This window comes from Cicer arietinum, chromosome 5 (genome assembly GCF_000331145.2).
Source record: "Cicer arietinum cultivar CDC Frontier isolate Library 1 chromosome 5, Cicar.CDCFrontier_v2.0, whole genome shotgun sequence".
Taxonomy (NCBI): Eukaryota; Viridiplantae; Streptophyta; class Magnoliopsida; order Fabales; family Fabaceae; genus Cicer; species Cicer arietinum.
In genome coordinates this window covers 66,696,882-66,715,065 of record NC_021164.2, presented here as the reverse complement: position 1 = coordinate 66,715,065, position 18,184 = coordinate 66,696,882, and the positions used below count along the sequence as shown (strand labels likewise).

The following is an 18,184-nucleotide window of genomic DNA, read 5'->3' as shown; positions in this document are numbered from 1 at the left end:
AATTTGTGCTGTTTATATCAACTAAGATAAGTACTTGCTCCCTAAGTTATAAATTTTTTATAAACTCATAGGTGCTTGTGGAGAAGTTAGATGAGTATGGTTCAAAATTGTAGTTGTTGTGGTTACCCTGGGAATCTTGATATTGTGGAAACTTCCACAAAAACTTTTATATTGCGGTTGCAGACTATAATTTTAAACTATTAAATTATTATGTGAAATATTCTTCAAAAAAATTAAAAATTAAGATTCATAATCTAATAGCAACTAGGAGCTATTACTTAGAAGACAGTAACAACCGTAAGATCATTTCAACTTGTCTTTTTCTATAAATGTTTGTTGAAAAAGTGTACTTAAACTGAAGACAGGAATAATTTTACATTATCAGAGAAAATGAATGCATAACAATGGATACAGAACGTAAGATATACCTTCAGTTGTGTCTTTTATTACTTTACTGGAGAAATTCAATAACTACTTACTATGCATGAGGTTCACACTAAACTAGTTTTCTCATGAACTTCATTTTACAAAATGAAAATTATATACAAAAATATATTTTTAGTCCTTTATGTTTAGCTCAATTTTTTTTAGGTCCTTTAAGTGTATTTTTTTCTAATTTGGTTTTGTAAGTTACATTCAATTTGCACCATTAACCTTTAAGATTATATCAAATTACACATTTGATCTTTTAAATTTGAAAATTTTCTCAAATTATTATCATAAATATTAAAATCTAGTTGAAACGTCGAATTTATGTATATTTTTGCCAAAACTACAAAACTCACACCTCAAAGTTACTACACACTACTAGCACATGAGTGTAAACTCCAAAAGAGGATTCTCAGGATCCTAAAACTACAATCAATTTCTAACATTTTGAGAACTAGTAATCATCACAAGCTATGTTGACATTTCTTGCTTGGTGAGGCATTTGATTTGATTCATAGCCTTCTTTATTCTGGTAGTGGAATATCAGCTAAGTCTTGTCTATAAGGAACATGGTTTAACTCTGACGGACCATTATCAATAATTCATGTTTCCACGTTGCTTGCCATTACCGTGTCGTTCTTCGTCTCGATAAATGTCACAACAGTGTCTTTTCTAAAGGTAAGGTAAATAACTGAGACAATATAAATTACCATTAGAGGAAACACTATAATCCCAATGAACACATTTGCCACCTTTGGTAGATTACTATGAATTAGCCACTTCACAAAAGCAGTACTGAGGTAGTACACATTTATACCAATAATCCCAGCGCCTAGTATCCATGAGATAGTAATTATCTGCACAAAGATTGTCACATTTTTTTCAATCTTTATTTAAGAATATCTAATCCCATCTTAAAGTTACAACCAAAATTAAGTAGCATACATATAGAGAAGGGTAAATGACAACTCACAATCATAGAATTCTTGTGAGGTCCCATCTTGGTACTGCTGCTGCTAAACTTAAGGAGTGGAATTAAAGAAAATGGAAGCTCAAAAGAAAGTATCATCTGCAAAACAATTCTAATTAGTGTGTTTTTACTTCAACTTAATGCAGCATGTGTGCTCAATAAATTTTATATTTATTATTATTTTTTTCTTCAATATAACCATGTGTCAACACTCTATGTACCATTTTTCTGTTTTACATCGATATACAATTTCTTCAGACAAAATTTATGTATATACCATTTTGTATAACAAAATAGTAATATTTTTATAAATAAAATAAAATAACAATGACATATTGAAATAAATTTAATTCCTGTGAATATATTTACCAAATGTAATTATGTATGTTCCATATACCCCGCCAACTTGTATACAACTCTTTCGAGAATATTAATGTCAAATCATCAATAAAGCTCACGGTTGTTTCAATTTTATGACCTATAAATATAAAACATTATTAATAAATAGATAATATAATTTAAATTTTGAATTTATAAAAGAAAGAATTAAACCTGATCATTCGTACCATTTTCATCGCATAAAATTTATGTTTAAACCGCACTCGAACAACTTTAACAAACAAGAGATTATCGAAGAGAGACAGTTAACGGAGGACGGCAAATTAAAAACGAAAGTCTAATGGACGAATTCGTAAAAATAAAATAAATTTTTTAATTAAATTATTTAAAGCGGTTGCTAAAGTAGTAATTAAAAAATAATTACTTTAAAAAACTGTCAACGTTTCGAACTTTCAGAGTTAGACGCAACACCAAATTGTACACAACTCTCTCACGAATAATAGTCTCAAGTCGAGAAATAAGAGCTTTTTGTATCATTGCTTGAATTTTATGACCCTAACAATATGAAACACAAATTTGTTAAATTAATATCATAACAAATAAGTTTTTGTATAATTTAAAACTTTGAATTTATAAATAAAAAAAGTAAATTTGTCATCCATCAATACCATTTCCATCACATAAAATTTATGATCAGCACAACTCTAACAACCAAATTCCATAACTCCTTTTTTGGAAAAATTGAAAACAAAATATGATATTTTTCCAAACATCGGAGAACGATATACACAAAATTAAATAACGAATCTTTGGAATAGAAAAAATTAAAAGATAATTGTGTATAGATGAGATAATATGAATGATATCTAGTAGGGAGGCACACAAAATGAGAGATTATTGAAGAAAAAAAAAAAAAAGAGAATACTGAAAAAGACTATTAACTGAGGACGGCAAATTAAGAAGGAAATTTGGAGACACTAAAAGAATTAGTAAAATAAAATAAATTTTTGATTGATAAAGTAGTGTTTAAAAAACAATTACCTTCCACACAAAAAACTGTAAGTAGTGGTGTATTGTATTTTATTTTTATTTTTTAATTGACCACTAAATTCTCAACGGTGAAATGTCAAGTCGTGCTGTGTATTGTATTTTATTTTGAATTCATTCTTCTTATTTTTTTTTAATCCATTAACTTCTAAACGGATGCATCATATAGAGTCATGATGTAATGAAACTTTAATTCTATTGTAAAAAAAAAAATCTGCACAATGAAATATTATTTCTATTAATAGAAACTTGATATTTTACTAAAACTCTATTTAATTGACACGTGTCAAACTTGCCAAATTATCATGTTTGCTTTATTATAATGTATAGAAGATTACTATTATTATTTTTATTAAAATTTAGAATATTATTAAAATTATTATTTATTAATGTATTTTATTATTGTTTCTATTATTATTAAAATTATTGTTATTGTTATTATTATTATTATAAAAATTTATAATATTATTACTTTTATGATTATTGAGAAAATTAGATAAGGATAATTGACTTTTTAAAATTTATGTAAATTATTTAGATGTCAAACACGCAACACACTTACTAATATTAAATATTTTTCTATTTAAATAAAGGTATATTAAAAATATTAACATTAATTAAGTTTTTTTTTTTTTTTTATAGTAATGAATGACCAAAATTAAATGTCCTTTTTCTTCTTCTTATAATAGTGAAAGTGACTTGAAGGTGTAGCATTCAATTGCTTTTAATTTTTTCTATAAATGATAACGACCACAATTAGAATTAAAGCTTCATCGTGTTTACAGTTCAACACACGTTTGTCTATATTGAATCACTTGAATTTTGATGTTTACGCGTTATAGAGGATATTTTTATTAATCAAACGGAAATTGTTATTAACTGACATTTTTCTTATCCATCCTTAAAAATAAAAAATAGAATAACTTAAAATAACTGCATATTTAAAACCCACTTTTTGTACAGGAATTTAAAAACTCACTTATAGAAATGATAAACTCAATAAATATTATAAATATATTTTTTCGAACATTATAATTAAATCAAGTTAAAAGTTGATATTTTGCTTATAATTTGGGATAAAAAAATGGGTTTTTTTATTAGAAATTTAATTCTTAAGTTTCCTCTCTTCCCTGGTTCTTTGGAGATTGACATACCTTGGCCATTGATAATGTTCTGATAGCCAGGGTGTATGATATCATCTAATGTCAAATTCATATGCTCTCCACCCAACAATGGCACTGATATTGTACACCCTGTAAGTGCCTTTAGTAAGGGAATTTCTACACATAATTCCAAATCATCCCCTTCTCTTTTAAACAATTGGTGTTTTTTCTCTGATATATAATATATTATGTCTCCTGTGTATGCACCAGGTCTCTCATTCCCTTTTCCTACAAATGTAATTTTTGTTCCTTTCGTCCATCCTGATTGTACATTTATTGTTAATTGTTCTTCCTCTTGAACTACCCCTCTGCATAAAACAAAATAAACAACAAACATATTCATTAATCATGTGTATCATATTTTTGCTAAGTCACCATTTCAAAAGGAGACTTATAACTTAAAAAAAAAATGGAGTATTCTGGTTAATTTTTTTAAAATGTGGGTAGTTTGATAATTTTTTTTTTCAAAAATGGATTATTTGAATAAAAAACTCTCAATCTTAACTGCTACCTATAACATAAAATAAATATAAGATTAAAATTCTAAACGTGCAAAAATTAAATATACGGTTAGAATTATAAACTTGTAAGAATTAAAAGGATTATTTTGTGATTTATATATTGTAAAATAAAATAAAAAATTTTAAATTTTAAATGGTGTTATAATTTACTTAAATTTTAATAGAATATTTTATGAAAATTTTTAATTTTTTTTAAACAAAACAGATAATTTACTTGAAAATTTTTGCGTTGGGTTAATCGGGAATTATGATAGACCATCACATAATAGATTTATTATTTTTCGCACAAAATTGTTTTTCGATTTGATTTCCCATTTTCTCGGACACAATTTTTTTTAATAATACCTGCCCAAATCAGTAAAGTACACAGGAACCAAACTGAGACTAAGCATTGAACGTTGCATCCTTCCTAATGGGCAACTATGTTGAGTTCACCTAATTGGGACAACAACTGTCTTATGAAACAATAACAAAGGTCATTTTATACATTATTTTAGAAACGCAACTTTTATAGAGAAAGAAAGGAAGAAAGGTATCTAGTAATTAGCCATGTCAATATATATATCATATCAGTAACTAATAGTACAATTTTTTTATATCGTTAGTACATCATAACTTTTGTGATATATATATACATATTAACCCAAATTCTTTCAATTTTCTAAATGTACAATAGATCTAATCGCATACAATTAAGTATAATCACAATTTTATACAAGTCACATACACAAGTATATAATTACGGCATATATAATCTTATATAAAGTCTATTTATATCAAAGGAAATTGATTGTACAAAAGTCTATCTATATAATATTTTGAGTTATACCTTTATAAGAGATGTATTTTTTTATTTTATTTGTGTTTATCTGTAGAATTTTTCAGATCTGAACTTTAAAATATATATATATATATATATATATATAAAGTTGTGGTTGATAGGGAGCCTATCCGATAAGAACTGATAGTTATTATGAGAAATGAAAACTATTAATAATAACCATTAGATTTAATTAACGCATAAAATTAAATTATGTTATGTGATTATATATCATCCAATAACTCTTGAATACTATATGATATATTTTTTCTAAATTTATTTTCTTTCTATTTTTGTAATAATTCAAATTAAAAACTCATTAATGTTGTATCTAAAGAATATAACTCCGTCTAGTAATTGTGAGATATAATTATTTAATAATTTTATTTTTATTTATATATTTTTTTTACTCAAGAATTTTAATTTTATTAAAATTGCATTTTTATTGTTTATCAAAATAAAAAACTACTATTCAATCATCGTTTTTTGTTAATAAAAATAAATATGACTTTTTTTTGTATTTCCAAAAAACCCTTGAAAATTAATTTTCAAAATGAAATATAGAACTTGTAAAAATCGAATTTTAAATATCATAATTCAAACTAGCCACACTCACAGTTTTATTACAATAAACAAATTAATGATTTATTAATAAAATTGTTTATAATAGTTAATTCTAAATTAATAATACTTAAATAAAAAAAGTTATTAAATCATATAAACTTGAAATAAAAATAAATTTGGGAGATACAATAATAAGGATTGAAATTTGGAAGTTATAATAATATTATAATAAACAATAAAAAATGCAGGTTTAATAAAAATAAAATATTTAAGTAAAAAAATTATAAAAATAATATCTTTATTAATGAACTTTTAATTCGAGTTATTACGAAAATGGAAAGAATAAGTTTAGAGATATTATAAATCAAAGAGTTATTGGGTGGAGATACAATCACATAACATCTTTAGTTAGTAATTTAATCTTACGCGTTAATTAAATCCAATGATTATTATTAAGAGTTCTCGTTTGTCACAATAAATATGAGTTCTCACTTGATATGCCCCTATGGTTGATATGTCAAACAATCATCTTTTTGATACGCCCCCATGGTTGATATGTCAAACAATCATCTTTTGGAAAATGGATTAAGAAACAAGTATTGATAAGCGCGATAATCACATCATAGGACAAATAATTTCATGCATCCCCTAATCAGAAATTTTTTTGAAAAGAATTATTTGAATGGTAATTTCATTAAATTTTTATATTAATTAACCACATCTTGGGTTATTGTACATATTATTAAATAAAGGTGATCACTTTGACATCCTTGTGTTTTGTTGGGTATGCCACCCAACTTCAAATAATTTAATGTCACACCACTTTTTTACATTTAATTCATTTTAACAAAATTTGATTTTGAATTTTTTTTGTTATGAGGTACCGGTAAAAAGTATTTATATATAAAAAAACCACTTATTAAAATTAACTATGATCAATTTATTTTTATTAAATTTCATATAATTTATACTCTATCCGTTCTATAATAAATGATTCATTTAATATTTTATATAAATTAAAAAATATATAAATAGAATAACTAAAAAAAATTACTTTTATTAAAGAGAAAAATATTAATAAATACTCTAAAAGCATTTGTTAAGAGGTCAAAAGAAGAAATATATATTTTTGAAAGTTATGCATTCGTTGCATTAATATTTTAAAAATTAATTTTTTTGTAAATAATTTTTTTTTCCCTTTTTTTTATTGATCCTTTACTGAATTTCCGCTATCAATTGTTTGCTTATTCATCATTATCATTCATGCAAATTGTACTCTAATTAATACTATACACATTGTCCTCAACTTTGGTTCTTAATATAATATTCTCTCTTGGTTCTTATTTTGGTTTAATTAACAAAGTAATCTAAATTAATTATCTAGAACAATTGAAAACAAAAATTAATTAATTTAAAAAAAAAACATTCATTTTAATAAATTTTTGTTGTTATAAATAAGTCACTTGTTATAGCTAGGAAGTAGACCTAAGAGAGTATCTTCAAATATATATTACTTTGTTGAAAACATGATATATGTAAAATGATGTCATTAAATATTCTTACATTTAAAGAAATCATTTCAATAACTTATATCTTCCTTTTTAAAATCAACGTTGCAATTATTTTAGTATCATATTTGTCAAAAGCAATAAATATTTTAGTATTATAATATATATGCAGCCCAAGAAAAAGTATTGCATTTAATTCATTAAATTTTGAAATTTATATCATATATAATAATGCATTTATAAGATGCTCAAATATTTTAAAAAAAATAAATTACATTTACCTGTTTAGAGGCCATCTTGAAAGACACCTACACTTCATTTAGTGTTGAAAAGATATTCAACTTTCATATACCTATTAAAAAAATTTGCATTAAAACATTTTTTTGTCACATTTATATGACACAATTAGAGTTTTTGCTTTAATTTATAAATGTATGATTATATATATAATAATTATAATTTTGAAATGTATGATTATGTTCTTAGTAGTACGGCTGAAATATATATTATAATATTTTTTTTTTATAATTGACAAATAAAGTTGAAAGAGTGACATAAAATATATAAAATATATGTTATGTATAATTTTTTAGTGAATGTATTGAAGATGAATGTTTTTTCAAAATTAAATGGAGTATGAGTGTCATTTAAGGCAACCTCATAGAAAATAAATACAATGTCCTCTTTTTAAAATGGTGAACTACCTATATTGAATACTTATTTAATATTGGGATATATAAATACTCAATTTTTTTATTATTTTATTGTAAATAAAATTTGTTATTTTCTTCTATATTAATATAATATTACCTATATATTGAAGTTTATTTGTTGTTATAACTAAACACAATTTATAATTGTGAATCGAATAATTTAACTCTCTTAATTAAATTATACATAAAGATTCATATATTTTTATTAATGTGTACTCGTACTTTCATTTTTTTAAATAGCGTATTTTACACTCATAACAATATCCGATACCATATTTATATCTATATATAATAGGTGGGTTTTGATAGTAAATAAAGAGAAATTTATATATAAATATAGAGTTAAAGCAATTCAGTTCACCTTCTACTATTTGTTCAGTCCGGAATCACAATTGTTATATTACATAGTATTTCCATGCCTCTTAAAAAAAATTACACATTCATTCAGTACATAGTATGTTGTCAAGTCATTTGATGAGTTAAAAAAATATGACTTATGATACTCACTAAATAATACAACAACACGTCATTAAATACATTTTAAAATTTGTTTACACTCACAAACAATATATATATATATATAAATTTAATTTAATTTTAATACCTTTTCATTAGGGTATGTATAAAAATATCATATTAATTTCAAACTGATTTTAGAAAGCCAATTGAACAAAGTAATATATGTAGGGTCAAACAAGCGAATAAACTAACCAATTATCTATCCAACTTAGTTAAGTGGGTATTGCTCTCTGTATCTTAGAGTATCTCCAACGGTGAATTCAATATGGGTTCATTAAATGAGGTCCACTATGCCATATCATCTTGAAATGACTCATTTATTTTTTACTCCAATGGTAAACTCACGTATTCATCAACTATGGTCTACCACTAACAATCATACATTTATTATTATTCGTAGATTAATTAAAAAAAAAGGTAATGAAAGTACCGTTCCTTCTTGAGAGAACCGTGATGACACCTTGACACATCTCCAACAATGAACTCGCCACTAAATTTTAAATAATTACACGCTGGCGCACGAACTCAATTTACTACCGTTGAAGATGCTCTTAGACATTTGTTTAGTTTGTTTAGGGTTGTCAAGTGGATTGTAGATGAATCTAAGCATCATCCAGAGAATGTCATTAAGGTTGGTTCCCGATTGCTGAGTATATAGGAGATTTAGTAAGAGACAAACTAATGTAATTATTAATTATTTAATTAAGGCACCTATCTCTAGCTCGTGTTCCAAACTTTTTATTGATGTTTTTGTTTATATTGAGCAGTTGATTTTTAATAAAATTAATTAGATTTTTTGTAGAAAAAGAAAAAAAAGCAGAGTCGGCTCACAAGGCACCCTTGTTTTGGATCTCGCCAAAACATTTTTTTTTTTACTTCAATCCTTATAAATTATAAAAGTCCAATAATATAGTATAAAAAAGTCTTTTACTACGTGTTGTTAACGAGAAAGACCTCAAAATAAATTTAGTTTTAAATTTTTGACATAATCATTATTTATTTGGATTGATATTAGGGTTTAATGTATGCAGCGTTAGAAACATATTTTGATATTAGAGACACTGCTTTTCAAAGCATCTTGCATTAGAGTTATTGTTGTTTTTCAGTCTTGTAAAATATCACAGTAAAACATTCGTCTTAAAATCTTATATAAATTAAATAAAAATGTTTTTGTTGCAAATTAATTATAAATTAATAAAAATTAATTATAAATTAATAAATTTTTGAGACAAATACGCACATATTGTTCATGAGAAATATTAGTTATAAAGTGAGAAATTATGAGACAAATAGTGAACATATTGCTAACATGAGTTATTGAAGTGGTAGTATACACACTATTTTCTTCTTCAACTGAAAGATGAAAAATTTTATATGAGTTCTTGATGTTGTTGTAGAACAGTTAAAATGTCTTATTTTATTTTTAAAAAAATATAGAGAAAATAAATTTGAAAATGCTATTAGTTCTACTAAAAAAAATTTCTATAATTATTAAATAAAATATTAATAATTTATTTATTAATTTTTAAAAAACCTTCTCTAATAATTTTACTTTAAGCCTCGGTCCTAACAAAGATTGTGTTAAACATATCTTTAATCTTTGCCAAGACACTTTAAAGTCAAGTTTGTAGGTTAAGCCTAATTTAAAAATTCTACTTTCTAAATGGGTTGTTGTTAACGTCTATCTATATATTATTTTAAGTTATACCTTTTTATGTATTTTTTATTTGTGTTTATCTGTAGAATTTTTCAGATTTGATTTTTAATATTAATATATATATATAAATATAATTGTAGTTAATTTCATGCATAAGTGTTGATAAACGCCATAATCACATAATAGGATAAATAATTTCATGCATCCTCTAATCAGAAATTTTTTGTAAAGAATTATTTGAACGGTAATATCATTAAATTTTTATATCTATTGAGTTATTATACATATTATTAAATAAAGGTGATCACTTTGACAACCTTGTGTTTTGTTGGGTATGCCACCCAACTTCAAATTATTTAATGTCACACCATTTTTTTACATTTAATTCATTTTAACTAAATTATAATTAATCACAATAATATATTTTTATAATATTAATAATAGTTATATTTATTCATACTTGATCTGTGTAAAAAATATCTGTAATATCGATGCATGTTTTATCCATTAATCGTAGCGGTTTATCTATATCTATTACCATTTAAAAAAAGTTAATAAAATTCAAAAAATTTAAAAAAATTGTTCTGTACCGAAAAATTTGTATATGAAGTTTTTCGGAAGCCAATTATGTACTGGAGAACTTGTCAATTAAGTTTTCCAGTACACAACTTTTTCCTTCTGTACTCGAAAACTTCGTTTTAAGTTTTCCGGAAATATACTGTGTACCGGAAATCTTATTAAAAGTATTTCGGAAGTTACTGGAAAACTTTTTTACGGCTCCAGAAATGAGAAAATGGTGAAGAAAAAAAGGTTAAATACCACTTGTGATCCCTTAGCTTAATTTTAGTTAACGTTTTAGTCTTTTATTTTAATTTTAAGTGACAATTTGATCTTTTATGTTTTAAAACGTCAACAATGTTATCTTTTTTTATTACAAAAATTCATAAAAAATTTCAAACAAAATCCATAAAATTAATTATATTTTATAATATAAAACAAATTTAATCAAATTCGTAACTCAAATCTTCAAATAAACTCATATTTGTCACTCTTTATTTGATGTTGTTGGAGATGAAAACATGAGTCAATTTAAAGATTTAAGTTATGAATTTGATGAAATTACATTATATTGAGGATAATAATTAGTTTTATGAGTTTTGTTTGAATTTTTTTTATGATTTTTTGCAAAAAATAAGGATCATATTGTTGATATTTTAAAACATAAAATATTAAATTTCACTTAAAATTAAAATAAAGGATCAAATCATGAAAAAAAAAAGATAAATGACTAAAACGTTAACTGAAATTAAGTGAAGGGACCACGGGTGATATTTAGCCAAAAAAAATCACTTTAGATTGTGTGAAATAGTTATAAAAAAAATGACAGTATTTTTGACATTTTGAAATTTTTTTGAAGATACCGAATAAATTTTTACTTGTCAAATTGACAACTCTACTTGTGACCCACGATGCACATATATTTTTCTGGTATATATAGAAACATAAATAGCTAGCAAAAACTTCATTTTAACATTTATTGATTTTTTTTTTGTATCATCTAATCAAAATTGTGAATATCTTCTTCGCAAAAATTGGCGGTTTCTATCGCATCATTTATCATTCTCTTTCACGCCTCGTTCCTTTCTACTCTATTTCTTTAATCACTTTTTATTATTTACTTAGTTATCTCTCTATTTCGCCCTCTTTCATCTTTTTTTTTTTACTATTTTTCTTTCTCACTCTCATCATTTACGTTAAAATATGTGTATTTAAAATAACTTATGTAACATAACTAAAATAACTTTTGTAAAAGAATGAATACAACAATTATAATTTATTATAGGAACTATACATATTACTAAAGACCACATATTTTTTTATCAGATTATTCTTATTGAACATTAAAATCTTCACAGTATCATAAATTCAATAGGAAATATAATTACTTGAAAATTATTAATTAATATATTAATAAAATAATTTTTAATAACATAACTAATATTATATTGAAAATTAATAATGATCTTTTTAAAGATTAAATTATATTTTTTGTCGCTTAAGTTATTTTTAAATTTTAATTTAATTTTTTAAATTACAAATGTTAGATACTTTAATTCGTCAAATTATTTTTGTTTAATTTTAGTCTCATAAGTAAACTTCATACATCTTGATTTTTTTTTTTGTCTAATATTATAACTTAAGATATCAAAATGATTAATTTTTATAACTTAATGGACTACAAAAACAAAAATCATTTTAAAACTAAAATATCCAATATTTATAATATAAAAAATCAAAATATAATAAATAAAATTTAAGAAATCAGAATAAAATTTTAATTTTTTTTCTAAATTTAAAAGTTATTTACAAAAATATAATGTAATTTAAAAAAAAATGTAACTCACCTGAATGATAATTATATTATCTCACTAATTATATAAAATAAAATAAAATTAAAAAAACTTATATGATAAAAGTGGCGGTGTTTAAATTTAGGGGTTAACGGTGGTGAGAGTCGAGACGGTAGAGTGAGATAGAGTGAAGGATTCCTTCCGGTTTAATTGGAATTGGAACGAATATGGATGAGCATAAGCGGAGCAAAGTTGAACTATTTTTCTTTGCTACTCTCCTTCTCTGGCTTTCCTCCATTTCTTTCCAGATTCTTCTCACACACCGTACGGAACTTCTCTACGTCATATCCGGTTCTATCTTCTACCAAACTTCTAACTCTCTATTCCGTTTCTTTTTCTCCAATTCCACACTCACTGACCCTCTCTTCGTTAACACCTCCGTCTCCCTTATCCACTCCATCGTCACCTCCGCTTCAGGTTCTCTCTTTTCTCTTTCACTTCTTCTTTTACCCTATCTTAACTCAAGTCTTTCTGTCTTTTTTATAACGTTTGCATCCTTCATTTTCGGTTATTTTTCTTTTGTAAAATTAAATTACTAATTTATTTATCTTTTCGAGAATTTAGCATTTTTGTGAAGTCAAACTGTTTCTTTCATAAGTAAACGTACGCTGCTAGATTATTGTGGTTGATGACCAAATTGGTCAGTTCATCCTATTTGCTTGTTAGGCTGTAACTCACTCCCGTCGAAATCAGGGTTTTGAAAAGAGGTCCGCCACTGTGTGATATCATGGTTTTTCTTTTATGTTTCTGCCACAACAATGTGATCGCAATTCAGGCTGCAATCAATTGCAATTCTCCAAAGCAGGATTTTCTCTGCAATACCAAAGGTCCCGTTTCGATTGCAATTGTTGGCTGCTAGTAGAGAACCGTTGACCATTTCGGTAATTTCCTTTTGTCATGGATATCTATTAAGGCCTCATAAAGTTTGGGATGGATTAGGAGGAACAAATGCTTATATTTGAGGAGGGTAGTGTAAAAGGCCACGTGTATAGCTTTATATATAAATGTTCATAAATTTTAATAGAGTATTACTTGGTTAGTGTATGTTACAAGAGAGGAAGACTTCAAATTTTAATATGAATCTGTAAAATCCTGTCATTTTTTTGTCAACACTAATTGATTGTCCTAGATACTTCCTCTTCTCATTGGGATCTTGCTATGGTCTATCTTTTGCAGTGATCTTCATCTTGTCCAAGCAGTGGTTAAGCAATGGGTCGAGCGGAATGTTCGATCACTCCCAGTTGGTTGAAGGCACTTGGCCGTGGGCATTTGAAGCATTGTGTTTTTCATGTGGTTACTTTGCATATGATCAGTGGGATATGCTTCATTACCGCTTATATAATGGTTTGATCCCTTCTATCCTTGTGCATCATCTGGTTCTCCTAATTTGCTTCACTCTTGCTTTGTATCGAAATGTCACCATCAACTATCTTATTCTCACTCTCATCTGTGAGGTAAGCACAAAGTCTTCTTCCTCCCTTTATGTAATTTGTCCTATATCTAATGACATGTTTGCTCAAAACAAACTAGAATATCAGAACTAAAGGTCCCTTCCCCCTTTTAACATGTGTATGTATATGTGTTGTTAAGCAGTATGTATATGTATTGTTAAGCAATGTCTCTGTAGCACTAACACTTTTGATCAAAGACGTATCTGATACAACACCGATACATGTGATTACATTACTTTCAATTAGTTTATTTTCTCTTATTATTACCAGTGTTGACTTGTCCATGGCTATGCTAGTTCAAATGCCTGTGCCAGGGCTCGTGCTTTAATAGAGCACTTCTGCATAATGCTTAGTAATTATTGTTCAGAGTTTAAACTAGGATGGATTTTTTGTGTGATGGGACAGCTGCATTCAATATTTCTGCATGTGAGAAAGCTGAGACGAATGGCTGGTATTCGCAATGCAAGGAGCGTTATTGTCAAGTTAGAATGGTTTCTGAATTGGGTCACCTTCTTTGTGGCAAGGTGTGCATCTCACGTACTCATCACAGTCAAACTCATCAGGGATGCTCACAAATTTGAAAAGGGTGTGGAATTACCACTGGCTCTCTTTGGCATGGCTGGAATGAATTTTCTGAACATTGGTCTTGGCATTGATCTCTTAAAAGCTTTTAAGAGAGAATGGAAGCCCCAGCAAGCTAATTATCATCAACATCATGAATGATATAGAAGAGAAGCTTCACGGACTATTCTTTTTGTACTATTCTTTTCGCCACTCCCTCTCTACCGAAAGAAAAAGATTGTAAAAATGATGTAATATCCCATATGCAGTGCTTGGTTGGACATGTCCATTATATATCTCTGCAAATTGCTACTTAAAAAACACAGTTTTTCGCCCGTTTTGTTTTTATAAGTACTAGATGTAATGTACGGATTGATAAAAAATACTTAAATTCATTCCTTTTTTGCCTTTTCAGCTGACGTAGGATTTCCCAGTCAACTCCTACATCTAATAAACAATACGAACCTTCTTTTCATTTATTGATGAGTCTCATAAGTTCAATTTTTTCATAAAACAAAATTAACTATTAATTATTAATATTGATTATTTAATAAAAAACATAAAATCCTAATCGGGCGACTCAAAATACATGTATCTACACTATATATTGTATGCTTATATTTGTCAATTTCTTGAGACACAAAACATATATACATGAATATATATTTTCAATATTCATGTCAAGATCTAGAAAATAAAAAATAGGAAGTGTTTTGTAAGAGCATTGGTCAAAAGTCATTTCTTCTCTTCTTCATGCTATTGTCATTGTTATTATCAAAGAATAAGAAGGAAATAAAAAATGTGTTTAAATACAAGCAAACATTATATAGTGGTTAATAACATACATAACCTCTGAAATATTCTACTTCCTTTTCACTCTAATAACCCTTTTCCTATTATTCATACCTTTTCTGGCAAACTTTGATGTACGTGTTATCTTAATATCATGTACTGTACTTTTGAAATTACCATGCTTAATGACATTACCTCTGTGACTAGGATCTCTACTACTATGATTTCCTTTATTTTTATAACTAAGATCTCTACTAATTTCAACTTGAGCATGACCTCTCCTAGGCTTCAAAGACTTTCTTAAGTGTGATCCTTTAAAGTCTCTCCTTCGACGTGAAAACGATCTGCTAAATTCTGCAGGTGGTTGAAAATGGTATGACAGGCTCTCATCAATGTATTCTTCTCCAGTTGTAGCGTAGAAGTTTTGATTCATTCCCATTCTGACCTTTCTTCTTCTCCTCCTCTTGACATTGTGTAGTTTAACACATAAGAAAGTGCATGAATACTCCCAAAAGTGAAAACAACAAGAGAAACATGCCCATATCATTTTGCAAGCAGAATGACAAAGACATCCACATATGCCCAATTTATGCAGCAGATACAAGAACAACAAAACTGAAACAAAACAGAATACACACATACCCAATTTGAGAAACGTTAACCAAAATTGAACTATGTTTATATAAACAAAAAAACAAAAAAGATGTCACAATGTGAAGTTGAAACATATTGTGATGAAACAACAAAACAAGTGAACTCACCAATGTACAATAGAACAAATACCACTCCTAGCCTCAATAGATTAGCAACACAGAAATTTTCAATATAACAAAAGAGATCCCACGTTGGTCCACATACAGAGCTGAAAACATATGTACCAATTAGCAAGTCAAAAAGTGAAGATAGACCCTCAAGAACACTGCACACCAAACAAAACTACTCTTGAACTGCCCACAAATAGTAGAAAACAATGGTTTGTTCAAATTCTACTATGTTATAAATAACGCCGTTATAGTCACTATTCGACAACATTTCGTACTAAATAACTTATATCACATAACAATAACAATAACAATAAATTCAAATATTATAATGCCGCTATTTGACAATATTCTCATGAATTATATGAACTTATATAACTACTCCATTTAAAACTTCCATTTAGAAAAACTCAAATTTCACATTGAATAAAGATAGGCACTAAAATGAGTTAATAAAGAGAGACACACTCCCTTTACAAGCCAATTTTGTAAGAATGAGTTATCAATGATTCAATAGCATTATTCAAAATTTAAAACTCACATAGTCACATACCCTTGCAATAGTCGTGTAAATATAATTATTAAAGCATAACATCACATAACACAATCTCTAATTTCTAAAAAGGCAATAACCTAAATTATAAATATTGATAATTTTATAATGGTATTTATTTGTTACCTACAAGACTTTCCGGAAAGAAATTCAAGTGGAGAACTGAAAATATTTGCAACAACTTTTCCGAATCCAGAAGCAAACGATTCAATGACGTTGCCCATGTAGGAAATATTCGGTAACAAATATAAGTGACCCTAAAACACAAAGAAAAAGGTTAATAAGATTGGTACTTTGACACTACAACAAAAGTTAGATTCATAAATAGAAAGGGGAATAGGACGCACTAAGAGAAGATTAATAATATGAAATAAGCAATGTCCTATAACAATGAGAAAATGAAAAACACAAAAGTGAGCATGAAGGAAAAACTAGACATGAAAAATGGGAAAATGGTTCAGAACCTTGTAACAGAATAGAATAGCAACTGCGGCGCCGGAGAAATGTTAGTGAGAAGAAAGGCTGGGAAATTTACTGAGATTAACTGTCTTCTTCTATTTGTTTCTCGGAGTTGAGAGGTTAACACAACAATGGTAAAAACTGGTAACCGCTATCTTTTTATTTTTTTGGTCAATTTTAACCGCTATCTATAACAATAAAATTAATATAAGGTTAAAATTCTAAACGTTAGAATTATAAACTTGTAAGAATTAAAAGGATTAATTTGTGATTTATATATTATAAAATAAAATTTTAAATGGTATTTTAAATTTTAACAAAATTTTTTATTTTAAATTTTTTTGAAAGAGTTTTGTGCTGGATTAATCGGAGATTATGATAGACCAGCGCATAATATATTTATTATTTTTCACACATAATTGTTTTTCGATTTGATTCCCCATTTTCTCGGACACAACTTTTTTTAATAATACCTGCCCAAATCAGTAAAGTACACAGGAACCAAACTGAGAGTAAGCATTGAACGTTGCATCCTTCATAATGGGCAACTATGCGGAGTTTCTCTTTTTACAAACTCAACATAGATTTTCACCTAATTGGGTGAAAAAATTAACAAAGGTCATTTTATACATGATTTTAGAAAAGCAACTTTTATAGAGAAAGAAAGGTATCTAGTAATTAGCCATGTCAATATATATATCATTAACTAATTATACAATTTATTTTTTTACATTGTCAATACATCATAATACGATTTTTAATATAATTATAAGAACAATTAAATATTTTTAATAAATTAATATTTATGATTAATTAAAAATATAATTTTTTTACACTTACGGTGTATATAAATTAATTATATATATAATTAGAGGACTAGGACTGTAGGAGTCCCATTACTCATAAGTACTTGTGGTACCCTTTACTCAATAATTTGAACTTAACA

General features: G+C 26.5%; 2 protein-coding genes across 3 annotated transcripts; one reads left to right on the top strand and one right to left on the bottom strand.

The window, feature by feature from the left end:
- The first annotated feature begins 12,735 nt into the window (after nucleotides 1–12,735).
- On the top strand, nucleotides 12,736–15,087 carry LOC101507617 (uncharacterized). The gene is made up of 3 exons (XM_004502413.4): nucleotides 12,736–13,078; nucleotides 13,838–14,115; nucleotides 14,518–15,087. The coding sequence occupies exons 1-3, from the start codon at nucleotides 12,829–12,831 to the stop codon at nucleotides 14,833–14,835; spliced, it is 846 nt and encodes a 281-aa protein (XP_004502470.1). The 5' UTR covers nucleotides 12,736–12,828; the 3' UTR covers nucleotides 14,836–15,087.
- Nucleotides 15,088–15,384: 297 nt separating this feature from the next.
- On the bottom strand, nucleotides 15,385–17,402 carry LOC101507308 (uncharacterized). 2 transcript variants are annotated; one of them, XM_004502412.4, is made up of 4 exons: nucleotides 17,244–17,402; nucleotides 16,906–17,036; nucleotides 16,227–16,327; nucleotides 15,385–16,080 (listed from the first exon to the last, which is right to left on the bottom strand). In XM_004502412.4, the coding sequence occupies exons 2-4, from the start codon at nucleotides 17,001–17,003 to the stop codon at nucleotides 15,536–15,538; spliced, it is 744 nt and encodes a 247-aa protein (XP_004502469.1). In that variant the 5' UTR covers nucleotides 17,004–17,036; nucleotides 17,244–17,402; the 3' UTR covers nucleotides 15,385–15,535. The 2 variants fall into 2 exon arrangements, with proteins under 2 accessions (XP_004502469.1, XP_073225446.1); XM_073369345.1 differs by lacking the exon at nucleotides 17,244–17,402 and adding an exon at nucleotides 17,127–17,213.
- Between the last annotated feature and the right edge of the window lie 782 nt (nucleotides 17,403–18,184).

Bases quoted from the DNA above. Each gene is read 5' to 3' on its own strand.
- LOC101507308 (XM_004502412.4), bottom strand. From the start codon at position 17,003: ATGGGCAACGTCATTGAATCGTTTGCTTCTGGATTCGGAAAAGTTGTT. The intron at 16,328-16,905 runs GTAACAAATAAA...ATATGTTTTCAG, and splicing joins CTTTCCGGAAAGTCTTGTAG to CTCTGTATGTGGACCAACGT. The intron at 16,081-16,226 runs GTGAGTTCACTT...GTTTTGTTTCAG, and splicing joins ATTTGTTCTATTGTACATTG to TTTTGTTGTTCTTGTATCTG.
- LOC101507617 (XM_004502413.4), top strand. From the start codon at position 12,829: ATGGATGAGCATAAGCGGAGCAAAGTTGAACTATTTTTCTTTGCTACT. The intron at 13,079-13,837 runs GTTCTCTCTTTT...TATCTTTTGCAG, and splicing joins CATCGTCACCTCCGCTTCAG to TGATCTTCATCTTGTCCAAG. The intron at 14,116-14,517 runs GTAAGCACAAAG...GTGATGGGACAG, and splicing joins TTCTCACTCTCATCTGTGAG to CTGCATTCAATATTTCTGCA.